We start from the raw sequence: 17,627 nt of genomic DNA, 5'->3' as shown, positions 1-17,627 counted from the left end.
TCATAAATTTTCATCTTTTCAAACAGCAATGTCAAAGTTTTAAAAAAGAAACATTTTTGTGCAAATGTGTGTTTTCAAACTCAGAAACTAAGTTTTTTAAAATTCTGTGAATAATCTCAATTTCTGAAAGTTTCTTGCAACTTTTCAAACTCATAAATGTTTATTTTTTTATATATAATTTTAGAATTTTTTGCAAATTTTTGAGTTTTCTAACTGAGAAATGTTCTTTTTTCTAGAAATTTCATGAGCGTAATCTTAAAATTTCAGACGTCTTTTCTCACATATTTTCTACTTTTCAACCAGAGAAATTTTGTTGTCTTTTCTAGAAAGTTCCTGATCAATCGCAAAATGTTATGAAAACAAAAATAAACAAAAAAAAACCCCACTGAGTTTGAAAATTGAAAAGTTTTTTTCTAGAAAATTACTGAGATTTATTTAAAACTTTCTGAAAATTTCTCGCAAATTTTTAACATTTTAAACTAAGAAATTTTCATGTTTTTCTTAGAAAATTTCTGAGATGAATCTGAAATTTTCTGATGTTTTTGGCAGAAATGTCCTCCTTTTCCCCTCATCTCCAATAACCCAAACACGGCGTCCTGTAAAAACTGACCTGAACGTATTTTAATCTGAAATGATCTAAAACCCGAAGCGGATTCAGCGTGATCTTCTGGCTGGAAGCTGGAGGAACTTCTTTAGGTGGCTTATGGAGAAAGTTATGTGGAAGGAGAGTGACGAGTGGCGGGCGGTTCGTACCATGCTGTGAACTGTGACTCCATTTCCTGTGGTGGGAGCCGATGGCATGGAGAGAGTCGGATTGGCCGGAGGTCACAGAGTCTGACGGTGGAATCATGGTGGATGCAGAGAGGTGCAGGTGTTGGTCGGATGACGCTGGTGCACAGGAGGATTGTGGGTAGATGGATATGTCATAGAGTTGAACCCCTGAAACTTTATTTTTGCTCTAATCCACTCTTCACTTACCTCGGATTAGTTCATCTAGCACAGGGGTGTCCAAACTGCGGCCCGGGGGCCATTTGTGGCCCCTGACTTTAATTCAAGAATAACGTTGTGTTTGTAGACAAAGGCTTTCTGTTTTTTTTATTATTATTACAAAGTAAAATCTCCCTACAGTAGAAAATGTCGGCAGCAACACCAATTATTTTCAATAATCCCATTTTTTGTTTTTTTCTATCCTTTTACTCAAAATCTGATTTAATATCTATTAAACTTTGCTATATAAAGCTGCAGCTACATTTTTTTGCTCAGAATTGACAAAATTTTCTAAATTTTTCTAGAAAATGTACAAATCCCTTCCCAACATATGACTTAGACTTACTTTATTATCATTTTGCATGCACAGGGTGTATACAGAACGAAATTTTGTTGCATACGGCTCAGGACAATGTTTTGAGGTTCTAATGTTATGAGGTTACTCCGGAATATAAATCTAAATATAAAATATAAAGTGCAGGACTGACAGTAAAATAGAAGTTATTTAGCTCTGTACATGTGCAAGGTATGAAGTGGAGACCAGTTTTTGAGTGCAGTCCAGTTAAGAGTTCAGCAGTCTGATGGCAACTAACTCTAACTTTTACTCACTCTGATTAGATATTTATTGAACTTTGCTACATAGTGCCGGCGTCTTTAAATTAATCCTTATTTTATTGCTCAGAATTGACTACATTTTACTACATTTGATTACATTTTTTTTTTTACAAAATTGTAATAATTTACACATACTTTCCCAAAAACATACCTGACATTTACTCAAAGTTTGATTTAATATTTATTCAACTTTGCTACATACAGCTGCAGCTACATTTTATTGATCAGAGTTGACTAAATTTAGTTTTCTTTTTTTCTAGAAAATGTACAAATTCCTTCCCAACAACATATCTGACCAACCTTTACTCAAAGTGTGACCAAATTCTGCTTTTAATTTAATATTTCCTAAACTTGGCTACACACAGCTAGCGTCTTCAAACAGATCCTTATTTTATTGGTTAGAATTTAGTAATTTTTTTTTATTTTTCCAAAAAATTTGGTAATTGTTTTTGCAAAATTGTAATAATTTACACATCCCTTCCCAACAACATATCTGACTAGTTTAATGAAAGCATTGTTTGTCGTTGGAGTTTGGACACCCCTGATCTAGCATTGTCCAAAAGAAAAAAGAAAAAAAAAATCCAAATCCTGTTTCTGACTCTTCAAAGCAAACGTGAGGATTTACTGTTTAACACTAAAGATGTTACTTTGCTTCAATGATTTATTTTACCCATAACCATGTACAAATAAACAAAACCTTTACAGCTTTGTATGGTCACACATTTAGCATTCATTGGTCCAAAAGCACTCCTGACGGTGACAGAAAAACCTCGACGCCGACTGATTCCTACGTCGGCGCCTCGGCGTTGCACTGACGTCACAAATGTACCATCCATTCTAACAGTTTCATTGCAAAGAAAATATTCACATGCAATGATTGGAAAACAAAAATTACATTACCTCATGTCACATAGAAAGTAAGCGAAAAGTTCCAGTATTTAGAAATAAGTTTTCTTCAGAGATTCGTCTCTTTTTGTTGTTTTTTTTGTAAATGTTTTTTATAGTCCTACACATTCTGTCAACAGCGTTGTTGGTCTCATTTGGGTTGTAAACATAAAGTTACAGCCGGCCGGCTGCGTACCATTGCTCAGAGAGAATTGGTCGATCGATCGGTTGCTATCAATCGGCTGATGGGGAAGAATTGGGTTGGGGGAAATACAAACCGTTCTTTGGGGCAACAAGACACCAGCGAGAGACTGGAGAACAGACTAAACAGTAAATTTGCGTAAGACACCCTGAGAATCACAACTACGTTTCCCTCTTCCTGTCCTCTCTCTCCTTTTTATTTTTCTCATTCCTCTGCTTCTTCCTCTAAGATCAAATCATTGCCAGGTGGGCGTGGCCTCGTCAGTTGGGTTGCTTGGTCGGTAGCTTGGTTTTGTTGTGCTGGAAGCCAGTTGCCGGGCAACTGGCCCCCCCCCCTGCGGGTTGCCATGGAAACGGGTTAAGGTGGATTCTGGCCTGGTAAAGGTAGTATGCGGCACGTACAGTAGTATGAACAAGAGGATGCAGGATGCAGCTCTGGGGGAAAAGAGCAAGTCTTGGTTCGAAGATTAAAGAAATTAAATTTTTTTTTTTTAAATGAGTGAAATGGTGTAGAAAGTAAGCGCACCGCCTTCAGATTTAATCCCTAAATGTTGAAATAAACGCTAACAAACGTCTGTCACGTGAATTTCTGTCCCCAAAACGTTTATTTTATGTTACTTTATGTTGCACAACGACTACATCTGCTTCCCACAGCAAAAATAGTCCTGGTGAAATTCTCTGCGACTGCAGGGGTTCCCTCACTTTTCAGCCTGTGGCCGCCAAAATAAGAGCGCCAGAGACTTGCGTGACATGTGATAATTTTATTTCATTGTGACTTTTTGTTTGTCTGATTCAGTTAGTTTTAATTAGTTGGGTTTGCTAGTTTTTATTAATTATTAGTTAAATATTATTTTGTTTTTGTTAGTTATAGTAGTAGTTTTAGTTTTTTCATACTTTTACGGATTTACGCCGCAATTTTCAGACAACTAGCGTAAACTTAAAAACAAATTTCACATCAGTTCAAAAGGCTAATAAATAAATTAATAGACACAAAAACAAAGGATGTCATATTTATAATTTCATTATGTTTTAGTTTTATAAACACACACTATAGTTCAATTTAGCTTCCCCTCAAATTACCGTTTTTATTTCAGTTAACAAAAATGTTTTCCCAATTTCAGTTTTTGTTATTTTGTTAGTTTTAGTTGGTTAATAACCTCAAATGCAACCCTCTAAAAAAGGCATTATTTCCCTCGGTTTATTTAAATTTAATTTATAAAGTGCCAGTTCCCAACAAACGTCATCTCAAAGCTCTTCACAAAAACTAAATTTAATCACACATTAAATTGGAACACATGCTATTTTTTCCATTCTGAAAAATGTTAAACCTATATGTACATTATTTATTTCATGACATATTTAATTATTTAACCCTGCATGCACGTTAGGAGCTACATTATTATAATTCTAAAAATGACTTAGTGACCCCTTCAATTGGCGTCTTGCGACCCTTTCCGGCCCACGACCCCCACTTTGAGAACCCCTCCTTTACTGGATGCTTCCTTTTACACTTTAGTGCTAAATTTCTTTCACCTCTGAGGCTTTGGAGGCAGAAGTCCAAGGAACAGACGTGTTAAAGCAAACTAAACCCAAATTGGTTGAAACTTTAATGAATCAAGCAACTGAATTCGGTTTTGTTTGGATTTCAACCGTCAGGAATCTAAAAAGTAAAAAAACAAACAACAAAAAAACCACTTTAACTTTTATCCCCAGATCTGTCAGTATAGATTGTGACAGTAGTATGTTATCGATGGAGGACATCACATGGGGCTGACGTGGTGTGCAGCAAAAGGATGGCGCAGGGGTAGGCGGTAGTGGTGGACAGTGATTGGTTGATTTGGTTGGTCAGGTGACTGAAGGGGGTTATGGACAGTCGAGTTGAGTCAGATCACATGATGAGGGTTTGCAGCTATAACGTCAGGCGGTTCCATCAGGGAGCATGGAAGCCTGACAGGTTTTAGCTTTTTGGTGGACACTGGACAGAAACACCCACCCCGAGCCCCAACCTCACACACACACACACACACACGCACGCCCACCCCAACACACACACACTCGCCCAACAAACACCCACACCCCAACACGCATGCATCCAAAGGAAAGTTAGAAGCAACTCATGCACGCTCACTTGAGTGAAGTCGGCCCTGCCCACCTTCTTCAAATTAAATGAAATTGGTGTCAAATTTTGTGCTGCAAAATCTTTTGTTTGTGCTGCTGTCATTTTAAAGACACAAATGTTTCTGGAGGTCATAAAAGTTCAACCAGCTTGTCCACATTTACAAAAATCGAAAGAAATATGTCGATCAACTGGGCTACCTTTGTGCAGCACCAACATTTGTGCTGCTATGCTTGTGCAGCACACATTTTTGCCTGTGCCAGAGGTCATCAAAGGTAAACCAGCCATCCACATTTACAAAATCAAATAAAATCTGGTGTTAACTATGCTGCGTTTGTGCAGCACAAATTTTCATTTTAAAAGCAGCATAAACTTGAGGGCAAGTTTTAAACCAATTATTGATTAGTTCACATTTATAAAATCTAATTAATTGATGTGAATAAACTGTGCTCAAGATTTAGCAGAAAGTTCAGAAAAAAAAACTCATTTTGGAGGTTTGTGCAGCACCAAAATTGATACTGCTACATTTGTGCAGCACAAATTTAATTTTGTGTTGCTGTCATTTTAAATATATTCATAAATGTTTCCAGAGGTCACCACAGGTAAAGAAGCCCGTCCATGTTTATTAAATCAAATAAAATATGGTGTCGATCAACTGTGCTGCACAAACGTAGCAGCACAAGTTTTGGTGCTGCACAAACGAAGCACAGTTGATTGACACCGTATTTCATTTAATTTCATAAATGTGGATGGGCTGGTTGACCTTTGGAAAAAGACACAAAAAGTTGTGCAGCACATTAATCAATCAATCAACGTAGCACAGTCGCTACATTGTGTGGCACAAAGTAGCGACTGTTTAATTTCGTAAATGTCTATTGGCTGGTTGACTGGAAACATTTATTAAAGTCTTTAAAGCAATAGCAGCACAAATGAAAGTGTTGCAGCACAAACATCTGACACGGATTTTGTTTAATTTGAGGGAAGTGGGCGGGGCCGACGTCCCTCGGGTTGGTGTGAATGTTTTTAGCTCACACCAGCTAGCACTCGGTCCCACCCCGGACTTGCGATGTGTTACTGTGATGATGCAGAGTGTGGTGGAAGGTGAAGAATAAGACAACGGAAGACAGGTGATGCTAAAATGAACATTTATAATGACTGCTGTTGCTGTCGCAAAATAAGAATCCTTAAAAAAAGACCTCATATATATATTAGCACTAGATTGCCCACTTCACTGGTAATCCACAAGTCAAGAAACACAACTCACTAGGTTTTTTTTTTTCGCTTTACAAACACAATGCTACAATTACATTAAATATTCAATAATTTTTAAGTCAGTTAATGAATGTTGTTAAAAGCAACCACTAAGATACTAAAAAATAAAAACAAAACAATAGTATTAATTCACCTTTTTTTTTCCAGTCATTCCCTTTTTCTTGTTGCGACGTTATTTATTAATAGTATATCAATAATAGTCTGAGAAATAAATAGCTCATGTGGTGTTGTCACGGCGATGGGGCAGGCAGCATAAATCAAGAGTGGAGCTGAGAGCAATGCAATGAAATGGCGGGAGTCGAATTTATTTCCAGAAAAAAATGCAACATGGAGATATGATCCGACTTTTTCTTCTTTTTTTTTTCCACTAATGGCGGTGTTTTTATTTTTTGTAATGATGATATATGTGGCTAACGCTAATAAAAACACACTAACGCCACTACAACTCACTGGTAGGAAACACATCAACAAATGCACATCGAGAATGGCGTTTAGCTAGCCGTCGAGGTTAGCGGTTGCTATCTGAAGCTAACAGGGAAGCTAACAGTGCACACAGGAGGTAAATCAACACTAATAACAGCACAGGGCAACACTAGCAGAGCCGATTAAAGATCACACTACGGGAGTTCAGGAGTTTCTCTCTTTATGCTGCCGGCCCCGTTCTGCTTATCACGTTCTCTCTTTACAGCTTGGCAAAAAACTCTGACAAAAATATTTACAATGAGAGAGAGAGAAAAACGTGGAGAAACAGTTGCTTTTTATGCGTTTTCTTTTCTTTAAGGATCTTTTTCTTACTTTCATTTTTTTTTTTTTACTTGTATCTCAGAGAAATGTCCCCCAATGATGAGCAACAAACAAACAAACAAACAAAAAAATAATAATAATCCAATCATATCAGCTAGCATTGCACAGTCTCAAGAGAGGTTTTAGGGATGGAATGGAGAGTTATCGTCCAAACAGTTGAATGAACACAGAAGTGGGGAAGGAAGGTCAAAGTTCATGAGGAAGGAGGGAGGAGGAGGGGGTGGGGTGAAAGTTCAAAAATAGTTCGAGAAGACAGAGGATGGGCTGCGCAGCTGACGGTGCGTAAACACTCCCCCACACACACACCACGGTGCGTGATTTGGATGTTAAACGACAAACAGAAACAAAACAAAAAATCATCATTAGAAAAAAACAAAATGGAGATTTAAAAAAAAAAAAAATCTTTCCCCATTGAGAAAAAAAATCAAATGGAGCGAGAGCGATCACAGAGAAAGGAAGAAAGAAGGAAGGAAAGGGGGAAATGGCACACAATCAAAATGGAGTCCAACAGGCTGAAGAAATGACAGAATTAGGAGGGAAAAAAAGAAAAGAAAAAGCAGCTGGCATGAGCGGTAGTAGCGCTGTTTCTGTTTGGTTTCTGGAGTAGGAAGGTAGCCGACCTGCAGAGGGGTTAATCCTGGCCGGGTTTAGCTCTGTGGAGGGTGGAGGGTGGGGGGGGTGAGGAAGAGGAGGAGGAGGAGGAGGAGACAGGTGGTGGTAGGTGGGGCAAAAGGTGCCGTTCTGTTGAGGCGTCATGAGCGACATCATGTTATGAGGGGCGGAGCATGCTGGCTTCATGGGTGCTTCCAAGATGGATGTCCAAGACAATACAACTCAAAAACGCTTGGAATGGTAGTAGTAGTAGGAGGAGGAGTAGTAGTCACTGTTTGTTTTTGTTTTTTTTTGTTTGTTTTCCTCTCTTTTTTTCTATTTTGGCACTCGAGAGAAGAGATTCGTGGGAGGCGGCAGAGGAGAAGAAAAGTGTGAGTGTATGTTTGGACGAAGAGGAGGAGGAGGAGGAAGGAGTGGGCAGTGAAAGTGCACAAAAAGGAGAGCATGGAGTGTGTTTTGTTTGTGTTTATGTGTATGTTTGGAAAAAAAAAAGGGTAAACAAGCTACAGACAGAAAATGGCATTCTTTTTTTTTTCTTTTTCGTTAAAACAGATTCGGGTTAGAGCATACAGTACAAACCAAAAACCAGGAAGGTAAAGAGATCAACAGAAGAAGAAGGAACAGAAAAACAGTGATGTGACAAATGCAGTCTACAGTTGCTGCTGGTGTTTCAATGGGGACCGAGTTTCCTGTAACACACCGCGGAAAGCAGGTTTCTAGAGGTAGGTGGAGTAAAAAGGGCCAAAAAATGAAAAATGAAAATCAGAACAAGTTATGACCTGTTGAGCAGGTTAGGGGTTAAACTAGCTACACATTTAAGAAATTATGATTCATCGGCTTTCAACAGAGACGGACATGAGGAGCATGCACATCTAAACACACAAAACACGGATTAATGCTAAACATCTACAGTGGTCTCACGCTCAGCTCGGCCCGTCATGCAGTGTCAGCAGAGTTTAACTAGTGCAAACATTTAAAACCTCATGGCAATACTTTCTGACAGGAGGATAAGACGGCCATGCTGAAGCCGATAAAGTGAACACCGGAGGTGCCGGGACTAAAAAATACTTATTTTATCTGGGAGTCAGAAAGGTGTTTACCAGAGATGCACCGATCTCAGCCGATACCGATCACGTCTGGTTTCCTTTTTTTATGGACTGAAAACCCGAGAAAAAACCTGCTGCAGGTTTTCATGAAGGAGGCTAATTGCATAAAAATCAATTTTTAAAACGTTGAAATACTGTTAAAACAAGACGAAACGGCTAAAAAACAAATATAAGTCGATATCAACAATTATTGATTAATTTCTTGTTTCAAATATCTGAAATACTGCCAAACTGTTGGCGTAACCTTTCCTGTTTTCCAGTTGTTTATTTTCAAACAACTTTAAACTGCCAGTTACTCAGCAGGTCGTTGCTAGGTAACCAAAGGTTAAGGGGGGGGGCTTGTGACTGCTTCTCACCCAGCAGGCTGTTGCTAGGCAACCGAAGAGCGAGCGAGTCGGGTGATTCCACCAACCTAAGCTAGGTTGACTCTCTCATGTTTTATCTAGCTGCTAAAACATGAGAGTTTTAGCGGCTAGCGTGTTTCCTTTGCCATATTCTAGTAAAATGTCAGAGTTGCATCATTAGCTTAGCATCGTTTACGAAAAAGAGATTCTGCTGAATGGAAATATTTCTGCAGCACAAAACCCCGGAGAGTCACAGCATGGAAACTATTGTATTACACTATAACAAGATAGTTGATAATCAATAAAGTGTAATAATCTGTGCAATATATTGTTTAAAATACTGCATCATTATACTGTAGGACTCCTTAACCTTTATTTAAACTCAGAACATTTCATTTAAGTGTTTACAGCATGACGAAATGTCACTTTTCTGTTTCGATTTATTAAATAACAGGGGGAAAAAATCGTCTGGTTCTGATGACCGGATCGGTGCATCCCGATTAAAACACCGACGCATGAAGGAGTTTTTACCTCCTTCTGTCACACCGGTCCTGGATTCCTCCTGCATAACTAACTGACTGCATAAACTGATGAATTAATGCCAAGATAAGCCAGAAAGTGAGGGAAGGGGGAATAAAAAGACTCCAGACAAAACGCGCCAACAGGTTAGTAATGTTAGAGTACGAAACCACAGAAAAACACATGAAAGCTCCTGCAGCAGTTGTGAGAAAAGTGAAACTCATGAAATGATGAGAACATTCGTGGACAATCTCTGTCTAGATTTGTAGCTAAATCCTAAGAAATATATAGATTTTAATGTGCGTTTCAATATTTTTAATCCAAGCTCGCTCAGGATGTAAGAAAGGAAAGTTTGTTCAAAAGCTTTGTTCAAATCCCTCGCAAGGAAGTCAATTTAAACTCTAAAAAATTTCCTCTTCCTGTTGTAGCAAACATGAGGCGGCCATGTTTGTTTCAAAGCAGCTGCATGGAATAACAAGTTTGAACGTAAAACAATATCAAATGCTCTACCCTTATCGACATGCAGAGATTTGTTTCAGAAAATCAACAACACACACTGCCTATTTTTTTATTATTTGTTTTTCTTTGTTTTTTTTCTTCTTTTTTTGTCCACGCTTCACTTTGATATCATGCAATATAGACGTGCAAAAAAGATAACATCTATTTCCACAAAATACATTTTATTTATTTTTTTCTTGTTGTAGCTATAAAAGGTTGTACTTAAGAATGCTATCTTAGTCACATTTTCTTTAGCATGACGATGCTAAGCTATCGCTATGTTGATCAGTCTAGCCCCAGAGTTGTAGTAGTGCTGTTGCATTCTGGGAGGTTGAGTTCCCAGAGGGTCACCTAACACTAAGATGGCGGTTCCTTCTTTAGCAGGAAGGACAAAAACTGAAAGTTATAGTGAGGTGCTTCGTCTTTTAGCCTAGCTAGTTCTTAAAAACAGATATGGGAACTTCACCCTTACTATAAATAAGTTTCATTTGGCACTTTTCACATTTTCTTAATATAAAAGGAGGTCTCTTATTACCTAATGTTTTTGAGTTAACACGTTTAGAGTTTTAGCTCCTTCAAGACATGTTTGGCACATAATTAACTTATTGTCAGCATCTAACATTTATTTTTACAGCGTCGCTTCAAACTCGCTGCTCCAGCTGAAGGACAGGTTCCGATATGTTTTCGTCTTGGTACATCAATTATTAAATAGCAGCATTTCCACAATTTTAAAAAAGAAAACAAAAAGATGTACTTTTGTAAACCTATCCAACATCTACGGTTTAACGCTCCTATGCGGCAGACAGAGGATAAAAGACGGGACAACACGATATGCCGACGCGAGTATTGCTTCCAGTACTTGTCACATTTTTATTTCAGTCGCCTAACGTTGAGAGAACTTAAAGATTATTTTAAGGTTTAATCAGTGAGATGAAATATAAATCCTCTCTTCATTAATAATAATAATAATCTAAGCACGTCTCCCGCTAAAAGATGCTGCACTGCATGCATGTTTTCTGCATATTGCACATTCAGTCTATAAATAAACTGTTTAAAATCACAAATTCCAGTGAGTTTGACATTTTTTTAATGTTAAATTCTGATTATTTTGCGTATGAAACGCATGCAGCACAGTATCTGTTCACTGAAGAACGGGAGCAAAATCTACCAATGAAATCCAGTCAAACCCGAGTCAAGATTCTCCCCGGTGATATGTGTTTGTGTACGACGGCGTGTTGGGCCGACGCGGACAGAAGAGCAGGGAAAGGAGGGCTGGATTTCTGACAAAAAATCTCTGAAATTTTCTAGAAAAAATAAGAAAATTTACGAGTCTGAAAAGTAAAATAATTGCAAGAAAAAGAAATTCAAGTTTAATCTCAGAAATTTTCTAAAAGAAAAAATGTGGAAACTTCTGACTTTGAGAAATCAAAAGTTTTCTAGAAAAAACCAGAAATTTTATATAAAAATAAAACGGTTGCAAATATTGAGTTTGAAAAATCACCAATTTGCAAGAAGAAACTCAGAAGCTTTGAAATTAACCTCAGAGATTTTCGGGAAAAATAATTTGGAGATTTCAAAAGTTTTCTAATTTTGAAACTTTTCTCGAAAATCTGTTTAATCTGAACATTTCTGAGATTTTCCTAGCAAATCTTTTACTTTTGGAGCTCAAGGTGATAAAAATGAAAAATAAATTAAAAATTCTAGAAAATTTCTTAGATTTATCTCAAGATTTGAGCTTTTCTCTATCAAATTTATAACTTCTCAAATTCAGACTTCAATATTTTTTCTTGAAAATTACTGAAATTTAATTTTAAAAAAATTTCTGGCAAAGTTTAAACTTTTCAAACTCAGAAGCATCTTGCTTTTCATAAATTTATTTTAGATTAACCTCAAAATTAGTTTTTTTAAAAATCAAATTTTAAGCTTGTTTTTTGCTGAAACATTTCTGAGATTTTCAAACAAATTTTCAACTTTTCAAACTCAAAAACTTCCTTATTTTTTCTAGAAAATTTCTGAAATCAGTCCCAAATGTTCCAGGTTTTTTCTCGTCCACATCGCCTCCAACACGCCGCCGCAGTTTGTGCAAATGGGACTCCAGCTGACCAGCCGCTGCTCTGAGCTGCACCAGCGTTTCCTCCTGCAGCTCTCCGTAGGCGTGGCTCTCTGCGGACTCTATCTGAGGCGTTTGCTGGGGCAAGCAGCAGACATGCATCGATCGGGGCAAACAGCAGACATAGTCACCCATGGAGCGATGTGTTAGGAGGAGAAGGGTGTCAGAATGGGAGTGCACTGGGAAAGAGGAGGTGAGCAGAGTGTGGATGGAGTTAGATGGGAGTAAAGAAGCCTCCTTACCAAGTTGTGGAGATTAAACCCTCACTGGCGCTCCAACTGAGAACGACGCGTTCGCTAGCAAATCTGATCTGGGCTCAGATTGTTGTTGTTGTTTTAGCTTAGTAAAAAAAATTAAAATAAAAAAAACACACCCCCTCCTCAGTTTTAGCGTTTGGACTTTAAAACTCTGAGCTGCGTTGAAGAACTGGTTTGATTTGATCCGGTTTCCGACCCGGTCTCTCCCTCAGGACTCGGATATGACGACTTCTTCTGATGTTTCAGATACGTGGATTTGTTTTGTTTTGTTTCCCTGCCAGTCATGATGCCGTCTGCAGCACGCATCCCTGACCTCCAGCAGGTCGGGAGAGCGGCTCTCTAGCTTCACAGTGCATTAAGACAAAATAAGAAAAATAATAAGAATAATTCAGTGTACTCCGATTTGCTTAAAAAAAAACACAACACAAAATATATTCAACACAATAAACAGCATCTTCAGCAGCCTACAGCGGGCAGTAAACGGACGGGAGCTCCGCTCCCCGGGTGCGTGTTGGACATCTGCCCTTTAACCTTTGACCTCGTGGCAGTCGGATGGGCGAGTTTATCTCCTTTCACTGATATGCATGCTGCCTTTTGAAGAACAAATCTGCGCGCAGATTTAGCGGCGGCCCCCAGACGAACGACGTCTCAGTGTTTTTATTTAGGTTTTGTTTCCGCCCGACTCGACGGCTGCGTCTCCTCAGTAGTCAGTCCTAAGTGCTCTGGCTGGATCCAGTTAAACTGAAACAGGGGAGGTGGGTTTGGAAGACCACAGGCCGAGATCGGCTCGTCTAAACGACGCGGTTTCAGCTGCAGCAGGGCAGGATAAACAGGAGCGTAATGCAGCTGCACCACAGCGCCGATAAGCCCCCTGCTGGATTAGAAATGTAACTGCAGGCTGCGCCGAACGTGTGATGGATTCCCTCTGGTGGCGCCGAATAAAGCGCCGGGTGTGTCCTTCAGCGAGCGAATGTGTGTGTGTGGAAATTTGGTAGGAAAACTTGAAAATTTTGAGCTTAATCTCTAAAATTTTCTAGAAAAAAACTTGAAAAGTCAAAAATTTGGTAGAAAAACTCAAATTTTGAGACCTGAATATTTCTAGAAAAATCTTGGTAAATTTCTGAGTTTCAAAAGTCAAAACTTTTCAGCTTTTGACTTCTTGAAATGTTTCCAAAAGTCAAACATTTCCGTCTTTTCAAACTCAGAAATGTTCGTGTTTTTTTTCCTCAAAATTTCTGAGATTTTTCTAGAAAATAGTCAACACTTCAGATTTTTTTCCCCAGCAATTTTCTGAGATTAATCTCCAAATTTTTAAAAGTTGAAAGTTTGATGTAAATATTTTAAGATCTCAGAAACTTGTAGAAAAATCTTGAAATTTTGTAAAGATTCTAAAGTCAGAAAGTTTTGACGTCCGAAACTCAGAAATTTCCACGTTTTTTTCTCTCTCAAATATTTCTGAGATTAATCTTTAGATTTCTCAGATTAATCTCAAAATTTTTGAAAAGTCCAAAATTTGGTAGAAAGTTTGAGATCTCAGAAATTTTCTAGAAAAGAGCTGGAAATTTGAGTTTGAGTAAATTTTTTTTTGACTCTTTAAAATAATAAAATTTCAAAAAGTCAAAAATGTCCCAACTTTTCAAACTCAAAAATTTACACTTTTTTTTTCAAAATATCTTGGCTAAATCTCAAAATTTCTGAGTTTTTTTTTTTTTAGCAAATATTGGGCTCAAAAATTTCCATGTTTATTTTCTACCAAATTTCCGACATTAATCTCAAAATATTTCTGTTTTCTAGCAAAACTCCAGCTTTTCAAACTGATAAATTTCCAGGTTTTTTCATCACAACGTCTCGTCTAAACGATTCATCTTTAGTTGCAGCGGACGATAACTGGACGCTTCACTTCAGCTACAGACAGCAGATATGATGGATTCTCTTTCAGTGGCACCAAACATGGTGCTGTGACGTTTCCTTTCAGCACTCGTGTGTGTGTGTGTGTGTGTTCCCTGTTCTGCTCTTTGACTGGATATATCACTCTAGTGTTCTTCCTGCCTGGGGCGGCTCTCTCACTGGACATAAATAAGACATATATTACACTATTTGACATTACTATTCCTCTTACATGAAAACAAAAACCAGAACAAAAAGTCTCATTTACATTCATGTCAACCTGAATTCACAGATTAAAAAAATTAGACTGCGCTTTAAACGAGCGATGTTATTAATAAATAGCGACAGTGGTGGAGATTTCCTGTAGCAAAACAACATCAGCTGCGTTTCCAGTCAACAGATGACGGCGCAAATTGACTTTTTTAAAATAAATTGTCACTTAAAAGAAATTATTGTTTAAAAAAACTGCAATGGAAACAATTTTTTCACATCGCACGAGTCACATGACCAGCAACCGGATGTTGACTCTCAAACCACGAAGAAGAAGAAAACAGGAAGTTGTTTTTTAATGACTCATCACGTTTCTTATTTAATTGCAAAACTTTAAAATTTTGCGCACATTTGTGCCGGAAACGCAGCTGCTGTCATCATTAGTGTTATTATTATTATTATTGTTATACTGCAGAGACGGGTCTGCAGCGCTGCGCCTGTGTGTGTGTAAATGTGTGTGTGTGTGTGCGCGAATGAAGAAACGCCCTCACGCTCCTCACCGAGATTTGAGGGAGGCGAAGTTTTCGGGAGTTGAGGACGTTTCTTAGCTTACACACATTAAGATAAAGTTTGCAAACTTTCTCTTTTTTTAAAACCGTTAAAAAGGGGAGGGGCTGAAGCGAAAGGGGGCGAATTTAAAATTTCCTGGATTAAATAAAATCAAACTAAAATCTGTTTGAGGATACAGCGTGTGGGCTGGAGGGGCCGGCGGCTGGGATGGGATTTGGGAGTGTTGCACCCTGTAAACACCAACCCTCCGCCTCACCCTGACCCTCGTGACCCTTGACCCCCGCCGCACTCTGTAGCCTCCCAGTCTAAATGGCATTCAGCTCTGTCCACACAATACACAGACAGCTTAATTTACTGAACAAAAAACAAAAAATAAAACAATAAAAAAATCCCAAAAGGTCAAGACGTTAAGTAATAAAACCTTATTTACATTTTACACATTTTTTTCTTGGTTTTTCAGCGTAATAACTCGCTCCCCTCCCCTCCTCAGCACATTTTTGCTTCGAGTCAAAAAACTTCCTTTTTTTAATATAGAATACTGAAAACACAGAAGAAAACGGCGCAAACGATTCCTTCCGATATTCTTTCTCTCCTCTCCTTTTTTCCATTCTCCCTTTTTCTTTGCTCTCCTCCCCCGAAGCCCCCGTTCCTTTTTCACTTTTCCTCCTCATTTCCGGGCGGCTGTCAGGTTTAGCCCACCTTCTGTGGGTTGGTGGCGCGGACGCCCTGCTCGTAGGTGATCCGCTGACTGATCAGGTACTGCGCGGCCTGCGTGGCGGCCTGCGACCCCGTGATGGTCACCTTCCTGTTCCGAGTTCCCGGGATGAACTCGCCTTTCTTCGAGATCTGGATCCTGGCGCCGGTCAGCTCCTGGTACTCCACTAGCGTCTTCCCGCCTTTCCCCAAGATGGCGCCGACGAGGTTCTCCGGCACGGCGATCTCGACCACTTCCTTCGCTCCCTCTGCTAGCTTCTCCGTCGCCAGGAGGGACGACGCCACCAGAGGCGACGCCGCGCTCAGGTAGCCATTAGTGGCGCCAGTGGCGGCCGCCAGTGACCCCAGAGAGAGGCCTCCCAGGCTCGCGACAGGGTGCGCCACGCTGGTAGACGCGTCGCTGGCGTACGACGCTAACAAATTAGCTGCGGCGGCCGCTGCTGGGTTGGCATTAGCCGCTACGGCGGCTAGCACCCCGGAAGCGGCGGCAGGATTGAGCCCCAGCCCCAGAGAGTTGGTGTTGTAGCCGTAGCTGGCCAGGGTGTTGAGCGCAGAGGTGATGGCGAGCAAGTCGTTGCCTGAGAAGCTGGACATGGTGGTCGGGAACGTGCCGACTCCCGCCAGGCCCGCCTGGCCCAGCAGAGAGGAGGCGGTGGCGGCTGCAGCGGCCGCCGCCGCCGGCATCACCTCGGTGGAGTTGGCGTACGGGGAGCCGGTGGGGTTGGAGTTGGCCACCGGCCCGGTGATGTTGGAGTAGGAGATGTTCAGGCAGGAGGAGCTCTGAGGGTCTTCCTGGATCTTCTGGATGATAATCTCCACGGCTTTGCGGTTCTGCTCGGGTTCGCCACTGATGGTGACCACACGCTCCTGCAGGTTGATGCCCTCGGGCTTCTGGGATAGCTGGACCCAAGCCCCAGACTGCTCCATCACCGCCTTGACCGTAGCGCCGCCTTTGCCGATGATGAGGCCGGCTGTGCTGTTGGGGACAATCAGCTTGGCCTGTTGGGAGGACAAGAAGACAGAAGAAGAGTTATTAACAGGAAAATATGTTAACCGCAAGTCCAGGAGACATTCAGCGCAACACGCAAGATCCCGCAGATAACTTGCTAACGATGACTAGCTGTCAAGTTGTCAACATAATGCGCTAATTATTAAATGTACTCCTGATATATAAAAGAATATGTGCTTTTCTACTGATTGTCAACACTACCACAACTAGATAACAAGTCAGGAAAAAGCTTTAATTAAGAAAAATAATAGCCAGGAAGAGGGAAGTAGGTCAGTTATGCTAGCTTGACTATGACAAGGAGAGGAAGCGAAAAAAAGAGAGAGAGAAATGACAAAAGATGAACGATGTCTGAGAGGTGATGAAAAGAAACGGACATTCAAAGTGTCACTGGAGCCTGACGTGGAAGATTACAAACTGTCTGCAGGATTTATTATTTTTTATTATTTTCATGGTTTTGCTGCATAACAGAGCGAGGGAGCGGAGGAGAGGCAGGAGGAGGTAAACAGAGTGGGAGGGATGGATGGATGACAGAGAGATAGAGTAGAAAGAGGAATGCTAAAGAGGATACTTCTGTGGAGAGAGAAAATAAAAAATTAAAAAATAAGTAACACCGGCTCCCAGGGGTCAGCGTTACCATGGAAACACAGCTCCAGCATTCAAAGGGTAGAGATGAAGGGAGCGGGGCCGACGAAGCGCGTAGAAAACCTGCGATAAATCTAAAATTTACACAAAGAAACTTTTTATTTTATTTTTTTAATTCTCGTCCAGATGCAACACTGAGATCAGCTGAGGTGGAAATGTGATCGTAGCAGAAAACATGAGTCCAGAAAAGGATGCAGCATATTTTTAGTGTTATTTAGACACCATGGAACAATGAAGATGATAACTTATAAACTGCGTTACAATAACTG

General features: G+C 39.9%; 1 protein-coding gene and 2 long non-coding RNA genes across 7 annotated transcripts in view; 2 read left to right on the top strand and 1 right to left on the bottom strand.

Moving 5' to 3' along the window:
• The window catches only part of LOC114133547 (uncharacterized), a 46,740-nt gene that overhangs the window by 15,602 nt on the left and 13,511 nt on the right, over positions 1-17,627 (top strand). The window lies entirely within an intron of this gene.
• LOC114133540 (uncharacterized) lies at positions 1,523-10,196 on the top strand. The gene is made up of 2 exons (XR_003593194.1): positions 1,523-4,934; positions 5,070-10,196. It is a non-coding gene; the product is annotated as an uncharacterized LOC114133540 (long non-coding RNA).
• nova2 (NOVA alternative splicing regulator 2) overlaps positions 14,026-17,627 on the bottom strand; it is a 93,722-nt gene continuing 90,120 nt past the window's right edge. For all 5 annotated transcript variants that reach the window (XM_027999492.1, XM_027999490.1, XM_027999491.1 and 2 more), the window contains one exon: positions 14,026-16,706. In XM_027999492.1, the coding sequence (XP_027855293.1) occupies positions 15,684-16,706 (1,023 nt within the window). In that variant the 3' untranslated portion in view covers positions 14,026-15,683. The remainder of the gene's footprint in view (positions 16,707-17,627) is intronic.

The sequence above is a fragment of the Xiphophorus couchianus genome, chromosome 18, assembly GCF_001444195.1.
Source record: "Xiphophorus couchianus chromosome 18, X_couchianus-1.0, whole genome shotgun sequence".
In the NCBI taxonomy this organism is placed as follows: domain Eukaryota; kingdom Metazoa; phylum Chordata; class Actinopteri; order Cyprinodontiformes; family Poeciliidae; genus Xiphophorus; species Xiphophorus couchianus.
This window is presented reverse-complemented; position numbering and strand designations above follow the sequence as displayed.